Raw genomic sequence first — 23,971 nt, forward strand, 5'->3', positions numbered from 1 at the left:
TGAGTATTTTTCTTTCCAAGTCTGTGAAGAATTGTGTTGGGATTTTGATGGGGATTGCATTGAATCTGTAGATTGCTTTTGGTAAGATTGCCATTTTTACTATGTTAATCCTACCTATCCATGAGCATGGGAGATCCTTCCATTTTCTGATATCTTCTTCAATTTCTTTCTTTAGAGATTTAAAGTTCTTATCAAAAAGGTCCTTCACTTGTTTAGTTAGTGTTATCCCAAGGTATTTTATATTATTTGTGGCTATTGTAAAGGGTGATGTTTCTCTGACTTCTTTCTCAGCCCTTTTATCATTTGTGTATAGGAGGGCTACTGATTTTTTTGAGTTGATCTTGTATCCTGCCACTTTACTGAAGGAGTTTATCAGCTGTAGAAGTTCCCTGGTAGAGTTTTTGGGGTCACTTATGTATACTATCATATCATCTGCAAATAGTGAAAGTTTGACTTCTTCCTTGCCAATTTGTATCCCTTTGATCTCCTTTTGTTGTCTTATTGCTCTAGCTAGAACTTCTAGTACTATATTGAATAAATATGGGGAGAGTGGACAGCCTTGTCTTGTTCCTGAATTTAGTGGTATCGCTTTGAGTTTCTCTCCATTTAATTTGATGTTTGCTGTTGGCTTGCTATAAATTGCTTTTATTATGTTTAGAAATGTTCCTTGTATTCCTATTCTTTCTAAGACCTTTATCATGAAGGGGTGTTGGATTTTGTCAAAGGCTTTTTCAGCATCTAGGGAGATGATCATGTGGTTTTTTTCTTTCAGTTTGTTTATATGGTGTATTACATTGACTGATTTCCGTATGTTGAACCATCCTTGCATCCCTGGGATGAATCCTACTTGGTCGTGATGGATGATTGTTTTGATGTATTCTTGGATTCGGTTTGCCAATATTTTGTTGAGTATTTTTGCATCAATGTTCATGAGGGAGATTGGTCTGTAGTTCTCTTTCTTTGTTGCATCTTTGTGTGGTTTGGGTATCAGGGTAATTGTAGCCTCATAAAAAGAGTTTGGTAGTGTTCCTTCTGTTTCTATTGTGTGGAACACTTTGAAGAGGATTGGTATTAGTTCTTCTTTGAAAGTCAGGTAGAATTCTGCACTGAAACCATCTGGTCCTGGGCTTTTTTTAGTTGGGAGACTTTTGATGACTGTTTCTATTTCTTTAGGGGTTATTGGTCTATTTAAATGGTTTATCTGGTCTTGATTTAATTTTGGTATTTGGTATTTATCCAGAAAATTGTCCATTTCTTCCTGGTTTTCCATTTTTGTGGAGTACAGGTTTTTGAAGTATGATCTGATGATTCTCTGGATTTCCTCATTGTCTGTTGTTATGTCTCCCTTTTCATTTCTGATTTTGTGAATTTGGGTGTTCTCTCTTTGCCTTTTGGTTAATTTGGCTAGTGGTTTGTCTATCTTGTTGATTTTTTCAAAGAACCAACTCTTTGTTTCATTGATTTTTTGTATTGTTCTCTTGTTTTCTATTTCGTTGATTTCAGCCCTCAATTTGATTATTTCCTGGCGTCTATTTCTCCTGGGTGAGTTTGTTTCTTTTTGTTCTAGAGCTTTCAGTTGTGCTGTTAATTCATTGGTATGGGATTGCTCCATCTTCTTTATGTGTGCATTTAGAGCTATGAATTTTCCTCTTAGCACTGCTTTCATAGTGTCCCATAAGTTTGGGTATGTTGTACTTTCATTTTCATTGAATTCTAGGAACTCTTTAATTTCTGTCTTTATTTCTTCCTTGACCCATTGATGTTTCAGGTGGGTATTATTCAGTTTCCATGAGTTTGTGGGTTTTCTATAATTTTTGTTGTTATTGAGTTCTAACTTTAAGGCTTGGTGGTCTGATAAAATACAGGAGGTTATTCCAATTTTTTTGTATCTGTTGAGATTTGTTTTGTGTCCAAGCATGTGGTCAATTTTTGAGAAGGTTCCATGGGGTGCTGAGAAGAAGGTATATTCTTTTGTGTTAGGATGGAATATTCTGTAGATATCTATTAGGTCCATTTGAGTCATAACATCTGTTAGGTCCTTTATTTCTTTGTTAAGTTTCAGTCTGGTAGATCTATCTTTTGGTGAGAGTGGTGTGTTAAAATCTCCCACTACTAATGTGTGGGGTTTGATGTGCGTTTTAAACTTTAGTAGTGTTTCTTTTATGAATGTGGGTTGTTGATGTAACCAACCGTCTTATTAAATAAGAAACACAGAAACAATGTAAAAGAGAAAGCCAAGAGGTCAGAGCTCAGAGCTAAAATCTCACCCTTCCTCCTGCTGTCCCAGCTTCGCGAAAAGAGACCTACTTCCTGTCGGTTTGTATTTTTAAAGTATGTTGTTCTGCCTTCTCATTGGTTGTAAACCCAAACACATGACTGCCTCGTCACTGTCTGAATGTACAGCCCCCTAGGTCTTAAAGGCATATGTCTCCAATGCTGGCTGTATCCCTGAACACACAGAGATCTTATGGGATTAAAGGCGTGTGCCACCACCGCCACACTCTTGCTATGGCTCTAATAGCTCTGACCCTGAACACACAGATATCTATGGGATTAAAGGCGTGTGCCACCACCGCCACACTCTTGCTATGGCTCTAATAGCTCTGACCCCCAGACAACTTTATTTATTAACATACAATCAAATTAATATTTCAGTACAAATCAAAATAATATTTCAATACAATTAGATTACCACCACATTTCCCCTTTTCTATTTTAATAAAAAGAAAAAAAGCAAAAGGTTATGACTAACAAAAGAAAAACTATATACAAAAGTACAATAACTATATACAATATATACAAGTAAGAAATACCTAAACAGGTATTTGACGAATCAGAGAAAATAATTCCATTATCTATCCTATTTTGATAATTCCAAGATGTATCTAATGTACTTTCTATCCTAATTAATTTTCAACTATAACTAACTAATCTTCAACCATAACTAACTAATCTTCAACTCCCTCAGAGACCCAAGAAGGGAATAATATTAGCTAACAAAAATAAAAACAGGAAGTGCATGCAAGCAACTTCCAAAAATTTTTTGAGTTGACAGAAACAGCCAGCTGCCTGGGCAGTCACCTGAGGTTTCTCCGTAGTGTTGGGGCATCATCTTCAGCCTATAGGCTTAGTGTATCTGACAGACTCATTTGTGAAGTAGGATGTACACAAGGTCAACAGTTCAACCTCACATTGGGTGAGAGCAGTCCACGTACCAGAAACACCTGAATTCCACTAGTGTCCTGTCATGATTCAGGATTTTAAATTCTGGAAATTGTTGACAGTTTTTTAATTCAGCTGTCCATTCTTCTTGGCTGTGTATATATGGCTTCATCTCAGCATCCCCTTCTTCTCCACATCCCTCTATTAAATGCCAGTCTACTTTTGAGAGGCATGAGCTTTCAGCTGCTGTTCCATTGTACAACAGAATCCATCGGCCCTCTGCCTGTTAAGCTGCCTTCGAAGAAAAGGGCACCGTACCTTTTCCGGATGCGAAGGCCACTTCAGGGATGGGGCCATATTGTCCTGGCCTCAGAAGATGCCTTTTGATAAAGCCATAACCACACTTGTTTTGGCAAGAATCAGTAGTCCCTTGTTTCGTGATCTGTCTGTCCATTTTGTCCTGTTGATTCGAGGATACTTTGTTGTCCAGTGGCTAACTTTTGCCAGAATGAAAGTTGACTCCATATGCAGTTTCTTCAATGCCCATATTTTCTCTAAAGTAGATTGGTACTGCCAGGAGCCGACATGTCTCAAAAAAGAAAAATTTTCTAAGTTATTAAAACATTTTAAATGCCATATTCTGTAGATCTCTGAAGGGTTTGAAGATGACCTGTCTAAAACATCTCTGCTCAATTTTTAAAACATATCTAATATGACTACAAGTTCTATGATAATGTCTAACTACTAGCTTTCATTTCTTTATATCCTAATAGTTGATAATAATAACATTCAAGGATCAGAAATTTGCATTACATTGTTAAATGGATGGAATAAATACAATTAGAAATATACATATAGCATTTTCTAACAATATCAGTTTCAAATTTGTGTACAATATAAAACAATTCAATCCAATGTAAAGTATTTAAAACTAGTAATTGTCTTTCTCTTTTCTTTCTTTTTTTTTTTCTCTTTCTTTTTTTTTTTTTAAACAAGAACCTTAAATCTAATCTCCTTTGCTTAGCCTTTTTCCTAACCCTTGACAATAACTTGTAACCAACCCCCCTAAATACTGAAAATTATCCCAGACCCAGAACCCATTAAAAAGACCAAAAAACCACCCGCCCCACACCACCTCTTTGGGAATGTGGGCGTCGTATTCTTAAAATTGCTTCCTGCTGGGTATGGGCGAAGTTTTCTTTATCCTGAAAGAAAAATTTTAGGTTAATTGTCAAATTCTAGGAGAGGTAACTATATCCTTCATTATCCAGTCTGTGTATAATGCCAAAGTTGAGGGTTTATCTCAAGTCCTTATTCAAGTAGTCTTTGAGACTGGATCATCTCAGCTAGTCATCTCAAAATTGCTCTGAGCACCTTGTAGTTCAAAGCTGATCTGTGGATGATGTTTGTCAGCTTAATGATATTATTATTGTCCACGTGGAATTGTTGTTGTTGTGGGGCCCCATCTTCTTTCTGGAGACTTCAGTTGATGTTAGGCCTGGCCGTGATTTCCTGCAGAAAACTGATAAGAGACTCGAACACAAAAACATATATATGCAGCTAGCCTTTTTTCTAGAATTAGTTAGTACTCTATGTGACCATTCATATCTTAACAAAGTTTAAAATGTATATATATATATATTAATCTTATAAATTTTGATATAAATTTTATACTTTGAGAAAAGTTTAAAGAATCAGAATAGAATCAAAGAGTTGAGATTAGTAATAGAATAGTCCCTTAATTAATTTTGCTTTTGTCCTGTACCATAGCAGAAGATGGCTCTTATTCTGGCATGATACAGGGAGTTTGCATTTTCCTTTTAACAACATGCTTGATTTTAAAGAAGGAGAGAGCCATTCTCCAACTCCAAAGTCAGCTTTAAATTTTAATTGAACTGGGACTATTAGAAAACCAAGAGTGTTAAATCTTTAGAGAAAAGCAGAAACAAACATTTAGGAAGACATAAAATTTTTTTAGATAATATATACCCATACACCGTTTCACTCTGTTTCTTGGGATAGATGATTTGTCCCTTTTCTTCAGTTGTCTCATTTGTCCAGTGTTCTTCAGATTCCTTAACCTTCATTCTCCTAAAAGACAAAAACAAAAACCTTTCCCCAAGACTAATTTTGGGGATGTTCCTTTTTGGCAAGTTATTATCTGATGAAATGAAAAGGCATGTTTTATTGATACAAGTTAGTTTAAATTGGATGTTCATGCTGGTTGATGAACTATCACCTCCTCTAATTAAGAGGTCTCTCTTGTTCAAATCGAACCTTTATCAATTTTGATGGTACCCACAGCTTATCTTCTCCTGTAGAAACAAAAGCAAAACCACGTCCCCAATGTAATACATACCCTGGTTTCCATTCTGAGGTCAGCACATCCTTAAAGTATATAGGCTGATTTAATTCTGTAGTTTTTTCTATTATCCAATGTCTCTCTGCAGCTGTTGTTCCTTTCTCATTGGCATTCAGAAAATTCAAAGTTAGAAGAGCATTATGCAGTCTATTTCTGGGGGTTTTTGTTACCCATTTCTGTTTATTTAGCATATCCTTTAGAGTTCTGTTTGATCTTTCTATAACTGCTTGACCTGTAGGATTATGTGGTATGCCTGTAATATGCTTTATATTGTAATAAGCAAAAAACTGTTTCATTTTAACAGAGACATATGATGGAGCATTGTCAGTTTTGATTTGTGCAGGTATACCCATGATGGCCATAACTTCTAGCAAATGAGTGATTACAGAATCAGCTTTTTCAGAACTCAAAGCAGTTGCCCATTGAAATCCTGAATAAGTATCGATAGTGTGGTGTACATATTTCAATTTTCCAAATTCTGCAAAGTGAAACACGTCCATCTGCCAGATTTCATTTCTCTGAGTACCCTTTGGGTTACATCCTGCTGGTAATGGCGTCTGATTGTAGAAGGAACAAGTAGGACATTTCTTTATTATTTCTTTGGCTTGTTGCCAGGTTATGGAAAAATCCTTTTTTAAACCTTTACTATTAACGTGATGTTTTTTATGAAATTCTGAGGCCTCCAGCACATTTCCTATCAATAATTTATCAATCTCTTCATTGCCTTGTGCTAGAGGGCCTGGCAGACCAGTATGGGATCGAATGTGAGTTATATATAAAGGATGATTCCTTTTCCTGATTGTATCTTGTAATTGAATAAATAGTGAAGTTAATTCTGAAGCATCAGGGATAAATTCTGCAGTCTCAATATGTAACACCACTCTTTCAGCATACTGAGAGTCAGTTACTATGTTGAGAGGTTCTGAAAAATCCATTAATACCAACAGAATAGCATACAATTCTGATTTTTGCACTGAATTATACGGACTTTGAACCACTTTACTTAAATTTTCTGATTTGTAACCTGCCTTTCCTTCTTTGTTGGCATCTGTATAAAATGTACGAACTCCAGATATGGGTTTTTGCCGTACAATTCGAGGCAAGATCCATTCAGCTCTCTTTATAAGATCAATTCTATTGCTTTTGGGATATTTGCTGTTAATTTCTCCCAAAAAATTACTGCAAGCTCTTTGCCAAGGTTCACTTTCTGTCCATAATTTTTCAATGTCCTCCTTAGTTAATGGTACGACAATTTCTGCTGGGTCTATGCCTGCTAATTGACGAAGTCTCAATTTTCCTTTGTAAATCAAGTCAGAGATTTTTTCCACATAAGTTTTTAATTTTTTATTTGGTTTATTTGGTAAAAATATCCATTCCAATATAATATCTTCCCTCTGCATTAATATTCCAGTAGGAGAACGCCTAGAAGGTAAAATAACCAAAATGCAATCCAGCTTTGGATCAATACGATTCACGTGTCCTTCATGCACTTTCTTTTCTACCAAGGCTAATTCTTTCTCAGCTTCAGGTGATAATTCTCTTGGACTATTTAAGTCCTTGTCACCTTCTAAGGTTTTGAACAAATTAGTCAGTTCATCATTTTTTACCCCAACAATAGTTCGTAGATGAGAAATATCTCCAAATAATCTTTGAAAGTCATTAAGAGTCTGTAGTCTATCTCTCCGAATTTGCACCTTTTGGGGTCTAATTTTTTGTAGCTCTATTTTATATCCTAAATAATTAATAGAATCTCCTCTTTGTATCTTTTCAGGAGCAATTTGTAATCCCCAGCAAGACAAAATTTTCTTTACTTCTTCAAATATTATTTCTAAAGTATCTGCATTTGAGTCAGCTAGTAAAATATCATCCATATAATGATAATTATAGATTTAGGAAATTTTTTACGTATCACTTCCAATGGTTGCTGTACAAAATATTGGCACAGAGTTGGGCTATTCAACATTCCCTGTGGGAGGACCCTCCATTGAAATCTTTTAACCGGTTGAGAATTATTATAAGTAGGCACTGTAAAAGCAAATCTTTCTCTGTCTTTTTCTTGTAAGGGTATTGAAAAGAAACAGTCTTTTAAATCAGTAACTATGAGAGGCCATCCTTTTGGTAACAGAGTAGGCAAAGGCATCCCAGATTGTAGAGAACCCATTGGCTGAATTACTTTGTTAATTGCCCTAAGGTCTGTTACCATTCTCCATTTACCAGATTTCTTTTTAATAACAAATACAGGAGAATTCCAAGGGCTGGTTGATTCTTCAATATGCTGAGCATTTAACTGTTCTTCTACCAGCTCTTCTAAAGCCTGGAGTTTCTCTGTTGTTAAAGGCCATTGCTGGACCCATACAGGCTTGTCTGTTAACCATTTTAAAGGTAGAGCTGTTGGTGTCTTTGGAAGATCATCAGTTATTGTGCCCTGTTCTTGTATAATATGGATGGCTGGTGACCACTCATTAGAACAATATCTTCTAATATTTCTCTCAGTAACATGTGCTAGTTTATGATTTGTTTCTGAGATTGGAGGGATGTTAATCTGAGTATTCCATTGTTGCAACAAGTCTCGACCCCACAGGTTCATAGTTATGTTAGCCACATATGGTTTTAATTTTCCTCTCTGTCCTTCTGGACCTATACATTCGAGCCATCTTGCACTCTGTTTCACCTGAGATAATGTCCCAATTCCTAACAGTTGAACGTTTACCTCCTGAAGAGGCCAAGTTGGATGCCAAAATTCTGGTGCAATTATGGTAACGTCCGCACCTGTGTCTACCAGACCAGACAACAAAACACCATTTATTTTTATTGTTAATTTTGGTCTTTGTTCATTAATAGAAGTTTGCCAAAAAATTTTCTTTATGTTTTCTCCTGAATTTTCTATTCTCTCTGTTTCATCATTCTGACAGGCATGATTTATTCCAATAGGCATTTGGTTATTTAATCGCTCTCCAGAGCAGGCATTTCCTCTATGGCTGCCGGAAAGGTTTGAACTGGATTTGCACTGGGGGCCTGCCTGAGGCCCCTCTGGGAGTTTCCCGAAGACTGAGGCAAAGGATTACCCTGTCTGTCCTTTGTTGATCTACATTCGTTGGTCCAGTGTTTTCCCTTACCACACCTTCTGCATACTCCAGAAGGAAGGGGCATTCTGTTGCCATTGTTCCTTGAAGAAACATTGTTTCTGGAAATGACCTGTCTACAGTCCCTTTTCAAATGTCCTTGCTTTCCACATCCAAAACATCTAACACTCCTCAAACCTTTTGAAATTACTTCTCCTACCCATGTATCATCATGCTCATCAGCTTCAACATTAATTGTTTCTCTAATCCAATCTTCCATAGGTGCAGATCTTGCCCTTAATGGCCTGATTATTCTTTTGCATGCTGCATTCGCATTCTCAAAGGCCAAAGATTCAATTATTGCCTTACCAGCTTCTGAATCCGAGACCGTTCTCTTTACTGCTGAAGCCAGTCTTTGTAAAAAAATCTGTAAAAGACTCTTTTGGGCCTTGCTTCACCTTTGTAAATGACTCAGATTTTTTTCCTGGTTCCTCAACTTTGTCCCATGCATTCAAGGCTGCCGTTCGACATAAAATTAGGGTTTGGACATCATATAAACATTGTGCTTGTGCTGAAGCATATTGGCCTTCGCCCATAAGCTGATCCTGGCAAACTTGTATTCCTTTATCCCTCCATTGTTTTTCTATGTTTTTAGCCTCCTCCTTAAACCAAGTCAGAAATTGAAGTCTCTGGCTGGGTTCCAGAACACCTTGTGCGAGGTCCCGCCAGTCCTGTGGTACTATCCTATTATATGTTGACCAAGTGTTTAACATTTGCTTTACATATGGGGAATGCATGCCATAAGATACTATTGCCTCCTTAAACCTTTTTAAATCCAACATTTCAATTGGAGCCCAAGTATTTTGTGTAGCCATTTGATCAGGCATCTGCTGTACTGTTACAGGATAAATTAAGGGTGACTGTGTGAAAACAGGCTTTCTTTCTGCAACCTTATGATCCCGACTTGAAACAACTTCACTGTTAATTTCTTCTGTCTGAATTTTTACAGGTTTAACAAGTTCTTCTAACGCTGTTATCCTGGCACTTAAATTGACTATCTTTTTAAATATTAAAATGTGGATTATTATAGTGATGAGGTGCATAATTCCACCAATACTAATATTATATAGTTGTTCCATTGCCAGACTGCCTAAAATTTCGAACAAAAACCAATTTTCTTCCAATGTACACATAAAACCCATTTGTTTTTTAATGTGGAAAAAAATTCTCTTTTAGATAGTTTCCTTTAAAATATCTGATATATTATGACTTACCAAATCTGCGTAGAACAGTAGAAATCTGAGGGGATTTTCAAAGCAGCCACCTAGTGTCCCAGGTGTAAATCCAGAGAGAGAGAGAGAGAGAGAGAGAGAGAGAGAGAGAGAGAGAGAGAGAGAGAGAGAGAGGAAAGAGAGAACGCACAAGAAAGCGTAGCCGGCTAAAGCTTAAATGCAGCCACGTGTTCCCTCTTGTGCCGAGTCAAGGCTTGGGTCTGGCTTCCTTAAGCTCCGACCACGTGCGTTGGCTTTACAGGCAGGGCCCTGTTCGGCAGGGCAGGTCTGAGTTGTTTGTAGCACCGGCTTTAGGCAAGCTGCTCACAGACCTAGGCCCGGGCTAGAAGTTGCTACCCGGACTAGGACGCCAGCAGCTCGGACTAAGAAGCCGATCGCCACCGGCCGCCGTGTGCCGCCGCTGCCGCCGCCGCTGCCGCCGCGGGCTGCCTGCCGCCCTTGCGGGAAAGCGGACCTGCCGCCAAGCCAAGCAGTTTTTAATGGATTCTTGTCACGTTGGGCGCCAGATGTAGATGTAACCAACCGTCTTATTAAATAAGAAACACAGAAACAATGTAAAAGAGAAAGCCAAGAGGTCAGAGCTCAGAGCTAAAATCTCACCCTTCCTCCTGCTGTCCCAGCTTCGCGAAAAGAGACCTACTTCCTGTCGGTTTGTATTTTTAAAGTATGTTGTTCTGCCTTCTCATTGGTTGTAAACCCAAACACATGACTGCCTCGTCACTGTCTGAATGTACAGCCCCCTAGGTCTTAAAGGCATATGTCTCCAATGCTGGCTGTATCCCTGAACACACAGAGATCTTATGGGATTAAAGGCGTGTGCCACCACCGCCACACTCTTGCTATGGCTCTAATAGCTCTGACCCTGAACACACAGATATCTATGGGATTAAAGGCGTGTGCCACCACCGCCACACTCTTGCTATGGCTCTAATAGCTCTGACCCCCAGACAACTTTATTTATTAACATACAATCAAATTAATATTTCAGTACAAATCAAAATAATATTTCAATACAATTAGATTACCACCACAGTGGGTGCTTTTGTATTTGGAGCATAAATGTTTAGAATCGAGACTTCATCTTGGTGGATTTTTCCTGTGATGAATATGTAATGTCCATCCTGGTCTCTTTTGATTGATTTTAGTTTGAAGTCTATTTTATTAGATATTAGGATAGCTACACCAGCTTGTTTCTTAGGTCCATTTGCTTGGAAAACCTTTTCCCAGCCCTTTACTCGGAGGTAGTGTCTGTCTTTGGAGTTAAGGTGTGTTTCTTGTATGCAGCAGATGGATGGGTCCTGTTTTCTTATCCATTCTGTTAGCCTGTGTCTTTTTATAGGTGAGTTGAGACCATTGATATTGATGGATATTAATGACCAGTGATTGTTAATTCCTGTTATTTTTTTGGTTGTGTTGTGTTGTCCTTCTGTGGTGTATGTTGGTGTAGGATTATCTATTGCTTGATTTTTCATGGATGTGTTTAGCTTCTTTGGGTTGAATTTTCCCTTCTAGTGCTTTCTGTAGGGCTGGGTTTGTGGACAGGTATTGATTAAATCTGGTTTTATCCTGGAATATTTTGTTTACTCCGCCTATGGTGATTAAGAGTTTTGCTGGGTATAATAGTCTGGGTTGGCATCCATGGTCTCTTAGTGTCTGCATGAGGTTTGTCCATGATCTTCTATCTTTCATAGTCTCTATTGAGTAGTCTGGTGTTATTCTGATGGGTTTGCCTTTATATGTTACTTGGTCCTTTTCCTTTGCAGCTCTTAATATTTTTTCTTTATTCTGTGTGTTTAGTGTTTTGATTATTATGTGGCGAGGGGACTTTTTTTTTGGATCCAGCCTATTCGGTGTTCTGTAAGCTTCTTGTATCTTCATAGGTATTTCTTTCTTTAGGTTAGGAAAGTTTTCTTCTATGATTTTGTTGAATATATTTTCTGTGCCTTTGAGTTGGTATTCTTCTCCTTCTTCTATCCCTATTATTCTTAGGTTTGGTCTTTTCATGGTGTCCCAAATTTCCTGGACGTTTTGTGTTAGGACTTTTTTGTCTTTATTGTTTTCTTTGACTGACGAATCTATTTTCTCTATCGTGTCTTCAGTTTTAGAGATTCTCTGTTCCATCTCTTGCAATCGGTTGGTTATGCTTGTTTCTGTAGTTCCTGTTCGTTTTGTCAGGATTTCTATTTCCAGCATTCCCTCAGCATGTGTTTTCTTTATTGTCTCAAATTCATTTTTCAGATCTTGGAATGTTTCTTTCATCTGTTTAATTGCTTTTTCTTGGCTTTCTTTGATTTCTTCCCATTTTTTGTTTGTTTTTTCTTCCATTTCTTTAAGGGAGTTTTTTATTTCCTCTTTAATGGAGTTTTTCATTTCCTCTTTAAGGGAAGTTTTTATTTCCTCTTTAAGGGAGTTTTTTATTTCCTCTTTAAGGTACTTTTTCAATTCCTCTTTAAGGAAAGTTTTTATTTCCTCATTGAGGGAATGTTTTATTTCTTCTTTAAGGGCCTCTATCATCTTCTTAATGTCACTTTTAGGGTTGATTTCTTCTGTTTCTTCTGTCATGGTATGTTTAGGTCTTGCAGGTGTAGAATCACTAGGTTCTGATGTTGCCATATAGGTCTTTATGTTGTTGCCTGTATTTTTGCACTGGCGCCTACTCATTTCTTCCTCTGTGAGGTGCAGGTGGTGTCTGTGTCTGAGAGTGCCTCTCTTGTTCTAATTTTTAGTCTTGGTTTAGTAGGGGTTCTTGGTTAAATTGGTGCTTTTGGGCTATTTCTTCAGGGGCAGCTGATTTCGATCGGTGAATTATATACTTATGATTCTGGTGATCTGGTTTGGTGTCTGGGTAGCGCCTTCTTCTGTGTTCTCAGGTCACTTTTTATTTATTTGTCAACTCCTCAGCTGATCTTGTTTCTTCAGACTTTAAACTGTGGGCATCTGAATCCTCTCCCAGATGGGTTTCAGCTGAGCAGGGTAGTCTCACCAACACCTCCAAGTTGTTGGGTTTCACAGGATCAGCAGCTGGGCCCTGGGTTGTCCTCAGACGGAGTGTTCAGATTCGTTCTGGTTCTGACCCACGGAGATAGCTTCTTCTCCAGATGTTGGGGTTAGGGGCGTCCCTGTTCCAAGCTGTGTCTGCTTGTCTCCGTCCCTGGGCCTGTTTACCTCTGCGGTCCGCCGCCGGGCCTGTATGTCCCTGTCAGCTGCCGCTGGGTCTGTCTGCCTCTGGGGGCCGCCACCGGGCCTGAATGTCCCTGTCGGCCGCTGCACGTCTACCTCAGCAGGCTGCCACTGGGCCCGTCTTCCTCCACAGGCCGCCACCACAGGCCTACCTGCGTCTGCTTGTCTTCGCCGCCGGGCCTGTCTACCTCTGTGGACCGCCGCCGGGCCTGAATATCTCTGTCGGCTGCCGCCGCTGGGCCCGTCTACCTCAGCGGGCTGCTGCTGGGCCCGTCTACTTCCGCGGGCCGCTGCCGCAGGCCTACCTGCGTCTGCTTGTCTCTGCCGCCGGGCCTGTCTACCTCTGTGGGCCGCTGGTGGGCCTGAATGTCTCTGCCGGCTGCTGCCGGGCCTGAATGTCCCTGTCGGCCGCTGCCGCCGGGCCCGTTTACCCCAGCGGGCCGCCGCTGGGCCCATCTACTTCTGTGGGCCGCCGCTGGGCCTGAATGTCTCTGCCAGCTGCCGCTGGGTCTGAATATCCCTGTCGGCTGCCGCCGCTGGGCCCGTCTACCTCCACCGGCCCCCGCCGCAGGCCTACCTGCGTCTGCTTGTCTCTGCCGCCGGGCCTGTCTACCTCTGTGGGCCGACGCTGGGACTGAATGTCTCTGCCGGCTGCCTCCGGGCCTGAATATCCCTGTAGGCTGTCGCCGCTGGGCCCGTCTACCTCAGCGGGCTGCTGCTGGGCCCTGATTTCCGTCTTTAAAGATAAAACAAAACACCCCAGGAGAAGTCCTACCTCTTCCTGTGTGCTCATAGTCATCATGGTTATCCCTCTGAAGAATGGCTTTTCCCAAGATACTCCCACCTTTCTGTTATGATCACCTGCTGTCTGGCCTTTCCCATAGATACTGCTAACATGACTGAGTTTACACAGTGTCCTATAGAGACAGTTACATGACATCTGTTCCACTTCCAGCTTTTGTGTCTGGATCTATCCTACTGTTGTATCTGAATGTCCCTATAGATTGTATGTTTTCTGCAGAGGCTGGCATCTTAGGATTGAAGTCAGCTCCCATTGCATGCAGGTGTAACATTTAACAGATACGTATGCTCACACAGCCACACCTCCTCCTTCATTTATCCAACACCTTGTTTTAGCAGCATACTCTGGCTCACATTTTCACAGGTTTTGGTTCATGACTGCTTGGCTCCTTTGCTTTTGTGCTGATGGTGAGCAGCGCATCATGGCAGGATGGTCAGGTGGAGCAGAGCTGTTCAATTTAGGTTGAGCAGGAAGCCCAAAAGAGAAGGGGCTGGAATTCCAGTATCCCCTTCCCAGTGACCTGCCGGCTGCATCCACATCTCCTCTTGTTAAGGTTCTGCTAGTGCCTCTGCTGCTGGTGGACCCTTCAGCAGATGGGCCTTTGGAGGCCGTTAAGGATTGAAACCGTAACAGTGCTCTCAGGTAGCTGTTTGCTCATACAAAATCTGGAAGCAATTACAGATACTTCCTTTTTTTCCCCGACACTCAGTTCACTTAGCTTGCAGCTGTGTCTCAAATCTACTTGCTTCATTTTTGTGTCTACATATATGTGAGCCACCATCATGTCTTGTCTCCTGGGGAAATCTCCTGGGAAGAGTTTCTTCTTCGTTTCCCCCTCTAAGTCCTTTGCTTAGAGCAGGGGATCTTTAAAAGGTGCAACAATCAGTCTATCAGTTCTCTGCTAACAACCATCCAGTGGCTTCCATCCCCGGGTTCTCACTGCAGGTATTCTGGTCTCTGCTGTCACTCAGCTCTCCTGTCCCTCCAGTGTTTTGTGCCCTTTGACGTGGGCTGTCCGCGGCAGTACTTGCTTTTGCTGTCATCCTGTGCCTCTCCTGGCTCCAGGCTGGAATCCGCTCCTCTTGGTCCCTGTGTTCCTGTTTCTTCTCCTTCAGCTCGTAGCTTCTGTGCTAATGCTCTGATGAAGCTCATACTGAGCACATTCCTCCTACTGCCTCGATGAAGCCCTTGCCACATTTGGCCCACACTTTTCCACTGGAAATTTGCATGTGTTCCTCCCCCACTAATCAACAGATTTCACGAGGGCTAGGGGGCTTCTCATTCTTGTGTCCGTATCCCAGCCCCGGGGCTCACACCAGGCTCTGGTAAGATGGCTGTCTTGGATGGGGAGTGCCCACTTGGGACTTTGCACTGTTCTCTGGGGTTGTTGATCCCTGCATCTCTCGTTTGTGACCACAATTTGTCAGCCTCTGTTACACTGGTGTGCTTTCTAGGCGTCCTTCTTTCCCGAGCGTGTCAGCCTCTGTAGAGGATGTATTTGTTATGTATGGGTTTATTCTGCAATAGTAATGGGCTAGATCTGGAGAGAGAAGAAGCTTTTAAAGTGACACAGGTGTCATATGTATTTTCTTAAAAATTGTATTTACTTATTCCATTTGTGTGTGTGGTGGAGGGGCACACACATACCACTGTGTGTATGTAGAGATCAGAGAACAATTTGGGGAGTCAGTTCTCTCTGACCATATGGATCTTCGGGATTGAACTCCGGTGGTCTGGATTGGTGGCATGTGCCTTGCAGGCCCAAGTATCTTAATTTCTGGAAATTGTCTGTGGATTGGATCACCTTGAAAACTGTTGGCAGAAACTCTGATGACTGCTTTCTGAGATACAGCATGGGCCATCCCAGACCTTACTTGGCTGGCCAGGACCCCTGCTCCACGTCACTGTGTGTCTGTTGTCTTCAGTACAGGGTGCTCTCTGGATTGTCACTGTTTCCAGTCACGTGGTCCTAAATGTGGAACACTTGAATTTAACATTCAAAATACTTAAAATGAATGTGTTTGGAAGATGAATCCATTCTGTCTCTGGACTGTTCTTTTCCTTTGGGTCTGTTACCTAGCTCTTGTGTAGCAAAGTAGCAGATTTTCCAAGTGGGTGAGTAGCACTCAGGAGGAGCCCTTGTGTTCGACATTTACATAGTTTGTATTTACATTGTATTAGGAGTGTTGACTTTAAAAGAAATCCTTATGAAATAAATGAGTGCAAAGGAGCCTGTGGTTAAATCAAGAATCCCAAGGCCAGGGAGGATAGCCCCTGGAAGAACACTTGCCGAAACCTTTAAGGGTGGGGCAGGGCACTGGGTTTGATTTCTGATATGTTCCTCTTAAAAGCATTTACCATTTTTTCCTTTATTTTAAGCTTCAGTTGTTTCCTTCTTTCCTTCTTTCCTTCTTTCCTTCTTTCCTTCTTTCCTTCTTTCCTTCTTTCCTTCTTTCCTTCTTTCCTTCCTTCCTTCCTTCCTTCCTTCCTTCCTTCCTTCCTTCCTTCCTTCCTTCCTTCCTTCCCTCCCTCCCTCCCTCCCTCCCTCCCTCCCTCCCTCCCTCCCTCCCTCCCTCCCTCCCTTCCTTTTGTTTTGGAGGGGGCTTTGTAAAAGGTAGATGACACATTCTTGCATAGTGTTTTAAGGTCCTCCCATCATTCTGGATATTTCTGGATCTTGGAGTTGGAGGCTGAGAAAGCCACTGTTCAGTAGCATACTGTTACCAAGTATGCTTTCCTTAGGTAAATAATCCTTTTATTTGCGTTTTCAGCATTTTGTGGCTTTGAATAAAAAGCCTAAGTGAGTCAGAGTAAGACATGAGTGAGACTGTGGTCGGAGTGCATGTGGCCTGTCACTCTCCCTGATGTGACGCTTGCCAGCAGGCCTGAGCACTTGGTCTGACTTCTGCTAATGTACCTTCCACCCTCACCAGGACAGGAATTGTCAGTGATGACGTCAGACTACTTGTATAAGAAGAATACGCACAGTTCTGAGTCTTTCCTTAGTGCGGTCTGGTTACCAGTAAAGGAACGTCATTGAATTTTAGATTTCTGAGGAGGAGGTGATCTCAAACACAAGTGTTCTTTCTGTAGTGGGTGTCATAGAGCCCTTTGTTCACTGATAGCTCGTGCTGGTCGTGGAGAGCTGTGGGCTGAGGTGCATGTTCTCTGCCAGCTGCTTCAACTCTCTTCCCTGAAAACATTTACAGACATGTAGCTCTTTAATACGTTATACAGCGCCTTAGTTGTTATATTGGCAGAATGAGGTCAAACAGCTAAATATGTTGTTCACTTTACTTCTGGTGGAATGCAGGAGGGAAATGAAGTACTGTGTTTTCCTAATGCTGTGTTCTTTTGTTATTCCTTCTTCTTCTCCAGGCATTGAGTGTTACTGAGACCCTGATTAAACCCTTGGAAAAATTCAGAAAAGAACAACTTGGAGCTGTAAAGGTTGGTGTCTAATTTGAGCACACTTGTAAACAGAACGTGCTGGCGCCTTAGCTGCTGCTGTATTCTTTATTCACATTTGGCAGCGTGGCGGGCTTGCTGGGGAGACCATCTGTTGTTTGATGTTTTAAATGCACTTTTCCCCTTGGGGGAGGCGAAATTGAAAACACAACAAAAACACCTGGATGGGGAGTAAAACAACTAGTCATCTCCTTTGGCTAAACCTTTCCAGGGAGCTTCAATTTCCCCCTGATAGAAAGGGCTTTGCTGTAGTCACAGCCGTGTGTGCACGCTTCTCTGCTGTAGTCACAGCCGTGTGTGCACGCTCCTCTGCTGTAGTCACAGCCGTGTGTGCACGCTTCTCTGTTGTAGGAGAACTGTGACTGTGCCAGGCTTCGACTAGGGACTCTGCTCCCACAGGATGTCGTGGAAACTAGGAAGAGGTTGTTGGGATGTGATTTCCCTGACTCTAGCAAAAATTTATTGAGCTTCTATTATGTGCAAGTGTTTATTGTAACAGTGACCTGCAGCTGCACAGTGAAGGATCTGGGTCGTAGCCAGGATTTCCCGGAATAATACAGCAAGCAGCTTTGCCACAGCAGTCTGAATGTATTTAGCAACTTCTAGAGTTCGTGATCTCAGCCTTGAAGTTAACCTAGCAAAATAATTTCCACCAGTCTTTGTCTTTTTTAATGTGAGGGAGAAGAAGTACCCTTTGTGTCTTGTTGACCATTCTTGGCCTAGACCAAAGAGAAGAGAATAACTCATTTTAAGTAGGGAAGAGAACTGTCTTGTTTGCCACTTTTCATAGGTAGAAAAAAATCAAAATCCTTTGGAACAAGTAAACCTTGTACCTCAGTAGCTGTGACTGCACAGTAGGCCCAGCACACTCCAGTATTCCTGTTTGCTATTTATAGACTCCTTCCTCCTTTAAGTGCTTTGTCATACTGGTATTTTTATTTGGTCTGATAATATACTGAAAGACTGTAAATTGAGGATAGTGGAGGTCTGGGGGTGCCCCACCCCTCTCCTGATAGTAAATGAGCTGCAGCAGCCTCAGCAGCTTCCTGCCTGCAGCAGCTGATCGCATGCACCTTCCCACTCTTGGACAAATCCTTGCCTTACCTGTCCAGTGAAGGACCTGGTGTCCTGCTTTCCTCTGGTGTGTCTTCTAGTTGAGGCTTGAACATGCTTCTGTGTCATTGGCAGGCACTACATGCTTACAGCATTCAGTTAATGCTTTCATTAGATGGTGGGTGAGGGAGGGCAGGGGCTGTATTGCCCTAATGCAAGCGACTTAACCAGTACAAGGCTTATGTTTTATTGTCCATTTGCCCCGCAAGGTTTTGTACATTTCTTCCTTCTGTCAGTGCCTTTCCTGGCTTCAGGCTTCCTTCATATTCCCTCTTGTTTGTTCAGTGAAGCTACTTGCAAAATAAGCAGCCCCTTAAAGAGGGAGAGATTCCTACAGTGATGTAGCGTATGACTCAGGGTGGGTAGTGACCAACCACTACCTGGAAGGCCCTTTGATTTACAGTTTCAGTGTGTTTCTGGCAGTCGGTTTTGAAGGATTTAGCTCCATTCTTGGTGAGTACAGTATATGGGGTTGCACTCTTGTCTATTGATGTCCCTGGAGAAACCAGATGGGACCCTGGGAGAACTCCCCCTTTTAATATAATAAATAGAGGTGGTTGCCTCTATAATGTAGTAACACAGAAATGGCGATCTCTTGCATCACACTGTTAAATCTTTCAAAGACCGTGCATCATTTTTCTTTATCCTCCAGAATTCTCCACCTTGCCTTTTGGTAGAAGATGTCTAGAAAAGAGCTTATTTGGTTTATAATAATTCTGTAAGAACCGAAGAGGAACTTGCAGTTTAGGTACCTGCTCACATGCGCACGTGTGTGTGCGTGTATGCGTGCATGCGTGTGTGTGTGTGTGTGTGTGTGTGTGTGTGTGTGTCCCTGTGTGCATGTCTGCTTCCTGGACACCCAGTCCTGTTTTGACAAGCACAGACTTGTGTTCCGTTGCAGTGTGCTTTAAAAAAACTTCAACTCTTAGTTGGCAGCCTTTTTGACAAACACCGTGGAGCAGTTTTCGTGTGGAGATGAAAACAGCACATTTAGAATTGACCACATCAGAGTTTTTAGACGTCATTGTCAGCGTTTAGCTTCTCTCCTCTCCCCCTTTTCCCGCGTGCTGATTTCACCCCGTGTGCTTTTCTGTGGAGCTCTTGGTTCCCTCTGTGTCTGCCTTCTCTAGTTTCTAGAAGCCTTAATTACACGTTGAACTATGGTGTAAGTGTAATCTAAGTTGCTAGGTGGTTTTTGTAAATTGGATTTTTAAAAACCTCCGAGGAGCTCCTGACGATTCTGTTGTTTTGATGTGCCTGCCTTGAGTCATGTCTGCTGGGTTTGGGCTTGTTTCTGTTTTGAAGGCTCTTCTGGGTTTTCCTGTGTGCCTGCTGGAGTCAGACCCTGGGTCCTGGCGCTTGGGGCTGTGCTGCAGTGCTGGTGGAGTTTACTCAGGGTTGCTTCGTTTCTGAACTCGTTCCCACTCTTCCCTTTTCTGTACAGTGTTGGCTTTTATCTGCAGTGCGCCCAGCACCTTAAAAGCCATCGCTCACTGGAGGCAAAGTACAGTGAGTAAAATGTGCAAGGACCAGTGGGGAATCTAAAATTGTTTTCTCAGACACCTCCAGTCGGGCCATAGTGCAAACTGGGTCTAGAACAGTAGCAGCAGTGTGCTAAGTGTCAAACAGATGCCACTAAGCTGTCCTGACCATTATAAGACAGCCTCGGAGAGAGCAGAGTTTGATTTTATCCAGTAGACCCAAACTTTTAACACAAGACGTGAAACAAACGTTTGCTTTATTATTGTGACTTCACACTTCACCCCAGGACCAAACTTGCAGTCACATTTAGAAAGCATTTCTTTCTAAGAATATGTCTGATGAGCATACTTAATAAAAACTGACTGGCCCAGATTGTGTAAATAACTGCAGAGCATGAGTTGAACCAAACCTCCCTGAGTAGCTTATCATGTCAGGTGGTTTGGAAAAGCAGAGTGTTGCTTTAATTTAATCCTGTTACTTTTCCTTTGCTTATAAAGCACATATCTGTGCCTATCACACAGCAAATTAACACACTGCCTGGCCTTCAGCAAGGCTGTGGGAGAGTCAGAGATGGGAAAGTGGTGGGATACGCTGAGCTGAGGTCTGAGCTGAGGTCTGAGCTGAGGTCTGAGCTGAGGTCTGGGATCTACCCCAGATGGCTGTGGCACACACTCGGCCCCTGCAGGGAGACCACCCCAAGTGAACTGTGATTTGGGACCAGCTCCTCCAGGCGCTGTTCCTCACTTTCCCGGTCTGACTCAGAAGGGGATTTCCAGAATTAAAAGGACCTTGAAATACCCACTGCGTGTCAGGTCTGGGGCCGGATGCTCATGGTTGCAGTTGCTGCCTTCCTACTTGTGGTTTACTCTCCATCACTTGCAAAAAAGAATTGCTTAGGTTTTTAATCCACTCTTCATTCTGGATTGACAGTGATTTGTCCGCAAACACTGGTTAGGTGAATCTACAGCAGGTATTCAGGTGCCGTGTGGCTCGGGTCAGTGTTGGGGCCTGCGATACTGTGCTGGCCTACTCATTTGTCCTCTGACAGCTGCATGAGGGGCCAAGCATCGGATTGGGGTAGGGGCAGGGGGAGTGACTTCTCTCTTTAGAAAGGCTAAAGGCAGTTGAAGGAGGATTGTAGATGGGGCTGGGTAGCTCATTGGGATGCCAAATGTGAATAGAGGACAGGAGAAGTTAAGGGAGGTATACACACTTGTGTACACACACACACACACACACACACACACACACACACACACACACACACACTCACTCACTCACTGAGTGGGAAAGAGAGTTGCTTCCTGGAAGTGGGTCCGACCCAGCAGTAAGATGTTGTTAGAGCTTGGAGCTGGAGCATGGGGGTCAGAGCCAGCAGGATCCTGCTTAGGGGGAGTGTGTAGGGAGGGGCTGGGGACTGTTTAAAGAGGTCCCTTGGTGATTGCTGCCTGTCTTTGTGTCCTGTGTCCTGTGTGGAGTGTAGTTCCCCTCCTTATTAAGTAAAAAGAGAAGAACTGAAATCCCCTAAGGAGGTGTTTAAATCATCTAGACTACTCAAACATTGAATGTTATTTAATGTGTACAGCTGGAAAGGAAAACCTGTTTCCCAAGAAAAGTTGTAAAATGTAGACAACTACACAAAGATAGTCATATTAAAGTGAACATAATAAAAAAAAATCTTCCTTTTCAAAAAAAACCAAAAACTCTGGTGTGATTTACAGATACGTGCATGTTTTTATTATTTTTTCCTGTTTTCATGGAAGTGTGAAAATGGTCCAACGCCTTTGAGTTGAGAATGTCTGATCCGCTCTGAGGCTGGCTGCCCTGATGTGATGTCTACCCCTTTAGCTGGAGCGCTGTCCACGTTTTGGAACTCTGGAGTGTCTCTTTGGGCTTCTGCCTGTTGTTTGCTTAGGTGGTGTGTGCTTTATTTTAAGATCTGATGACAATCTCTTTATTATAGCTTCATTTTTAACTCGTGACTTTTTCAGCCCATCTGGAATTAATTTTGATATGGGTGGGGCTCTGTTTCTGTTTCCCAGTTAAATAGTTACAGCAATCCCACTAATTAAATAATGCATTTTAAAATGGTGTGCTTTCTGCAGGGACCTTTGTATATATTTTTTTCTTTTTCTTCCTTCCTTCCTTCCTTCCTTCCTTCCTTCCTTCCTTCCTTCCTTCCTTCCTTCCTTCCTTCCTTCCTTCTTTCCTTCCTTCCTTCCTTTCCTCCCTCCCTCCCTCCCTCCCTCCCTCCCTCCCTCCCTCTCTCTCTCTTTCTTTCTTTCTTTTTTTTTGAGACAGGGTTTCTCTGTTTAGTTCTGGCTGTCCTGGAACTCACTCTGTAGACCAGGCTGGCCTCGAACTCACAGAGATCCACCTACCTCTGCCTCCTGAGTGCTGGTATTAAAGGTGTGTGTCACTGCCGCCCGGCTATATTTTATTTTTTAATGATATTTAAGAGTTCCGCTAATTTGAGTTGTGGGTCTTAGGATCATGAATTTCCTCTTCCTATTATACATTTATATTGGTCCTGTTGTATCCAACACTACTATTTTAAGTCACACCTCCACTTTTTTTACGTGTGCAATTTTATAACAGATAACTTATAGATAACTTCCTATGAGCCATATTTAATCTGTAAAGAAAGTTTACTTGGCTTAGTGAGTTTTATAAAACATGTTGAGGTTTTTCCCAGCTGTCTGAGGACAGTTAGAGGAGATGACACCTCATGGGCTTTTCTCTCACACGGAGACAAGCTCCGGCTGTCTGGCTTGCCCGTGCACTACTTTAACCTTTTTCCAGCCAGTCACACCCCCTGGAGGACCGACTGGCTCAGGCTCTCCCGAGTTTATAATGTCTGCTTCTTGCAGCGAAGTTGAACTCCAGGATTCTTCTGCTGTTTGTATCTCTCCACCTCCTGTGTGCAGCGTTGGAAAGAACGTGTTCCATTCTCACTGGTTGCTCCTCGCCACAGCCCTTAAGATTGATATAACCTTAGCACAAGATGCGAACACAAAGAACAAATGAGCTGCAGCCACACTCAGAATAGACGCAGGGGAGATAATTGTCGAGGCTGAGGTTCCCGGAGTGCTGTGGAACGTCAGAGCCTGAGTTTCCTTTCAGTAGGTGGGGTGACAGGTTCCTAGATAAAACTCTTAGCTAGGGTGATGGGTTCCTAGATAAAACTCTTAGCTAAGAAAGCCTAAGCCGGGTGGTGGTGGCGCACGCCTTTAATCCCAGCACTCGGGAGGCAGAGGCAGGCGGATCTCTGTGAGTTCGAGGCCAGTCTGGTCTACAGAGAGAGATCCAGGACAGGCACCAAAACTATACAGAGAAACCCTGTCTCGAAAAACAAACAACAACAACAACAACAAACAAGCAAACCAAAAGGAAGCGGTTGTGCTGCTGTTTTCTCTCGCCCCAGCTTTACCCACACGTTAATTCACATACTCATGCTGCTGAATGTGCTGGGCTTTTAGCTGTTGAGTCCAGTTCCATGATTTAGATGGAGTCAGATAAGCAAGTAAAACTTTGCCTAGTCCTCATCTGTAAAGACTGCACTCTTATGATGGAGTTCTGCATTGTGGCCACGCCGTGGTAGATGCAGAGGCATGGCTTGCCCTTCCTGACTGAGTGGAGAGGCAGGTCCCGAGAGAGTGGTATGTGGCTGTCCTGCAGGTGCACAGCACACTGAGTGGGCAGGACGTACCCATGCCTTGATACGCTCGCCACGCTGTCAGCTCTCTAAATGGGTGGTGATGGGGAGGCAGCGATGTGGATTGCACTTTATTTCCTGCTGTTAGAATAGTTGACAAGCGTACGGAGAACAGAAAAGATGGTAACCGACTGTAACTGTAATCAGTACCGTGCACTTACAGAAATGCTGTAACCGAGAGAGAAGACTACCCAGGGCCTAAGACAAAGAAAGTGCTTCCCTTTCAGCGGAAGCGTGACAACTTGGAAATGTGAGAGGAAAGCTACCTGACCCCTGCTTTGTCCCTCACACACCCAAGGACCAGCTCCACAGATGAGTCAGCACAAAATACTC

At 42.4% G+C, this 23,971-nt stretch overlaps 1 protein-coding gene across 6 annotated transcripts in view; it reads left to right on the forward strand.

The window, feature by feature from the left end:
• LOC102904570 (rho GTPase-activating protein 10) overlaps positions 1–23,971 on the forward strand; it is a 300,700-nt gene that overhangs the window by 102,332 nt on the left and 174,397 nt on the right. For all 6 annotated transcript variants that reach the window (XR_013051024.1, XM_076571472.1, XM_076571473.1 and 3 more), the window contains exon 4: positions 17,239–17,310. Coding sequence is in view for 5 of the 6 variants with exons in the window: in XM_076571472.1 (XP_076427587.1) it covers positions 17,239–17,310 (72 nt within the window). In the remaining variant the exon portion in view is untranslated. The remainder of the gene's footprint in view (positions 1–17,238; positions 17,311–23,971) is intronic.

Source organism: Peromyscus maniculatus, chromosome 5 (assembly GCF_049852395.1).
Source record: "Peromyscus maniculatus bairdii isolate BWxNUB_F1_BW_parent chromosome 5, HU_Pman_BW_mat_3.1, whole genome shotgun sequence".
In the NCBI taxonomy this organism is placed as follows: Eukaryota; Metazoa; Chordata; class Mammalia; order Rodentia; family Cricetidae; genus Peromyscus; species Peromyscus maniculatus.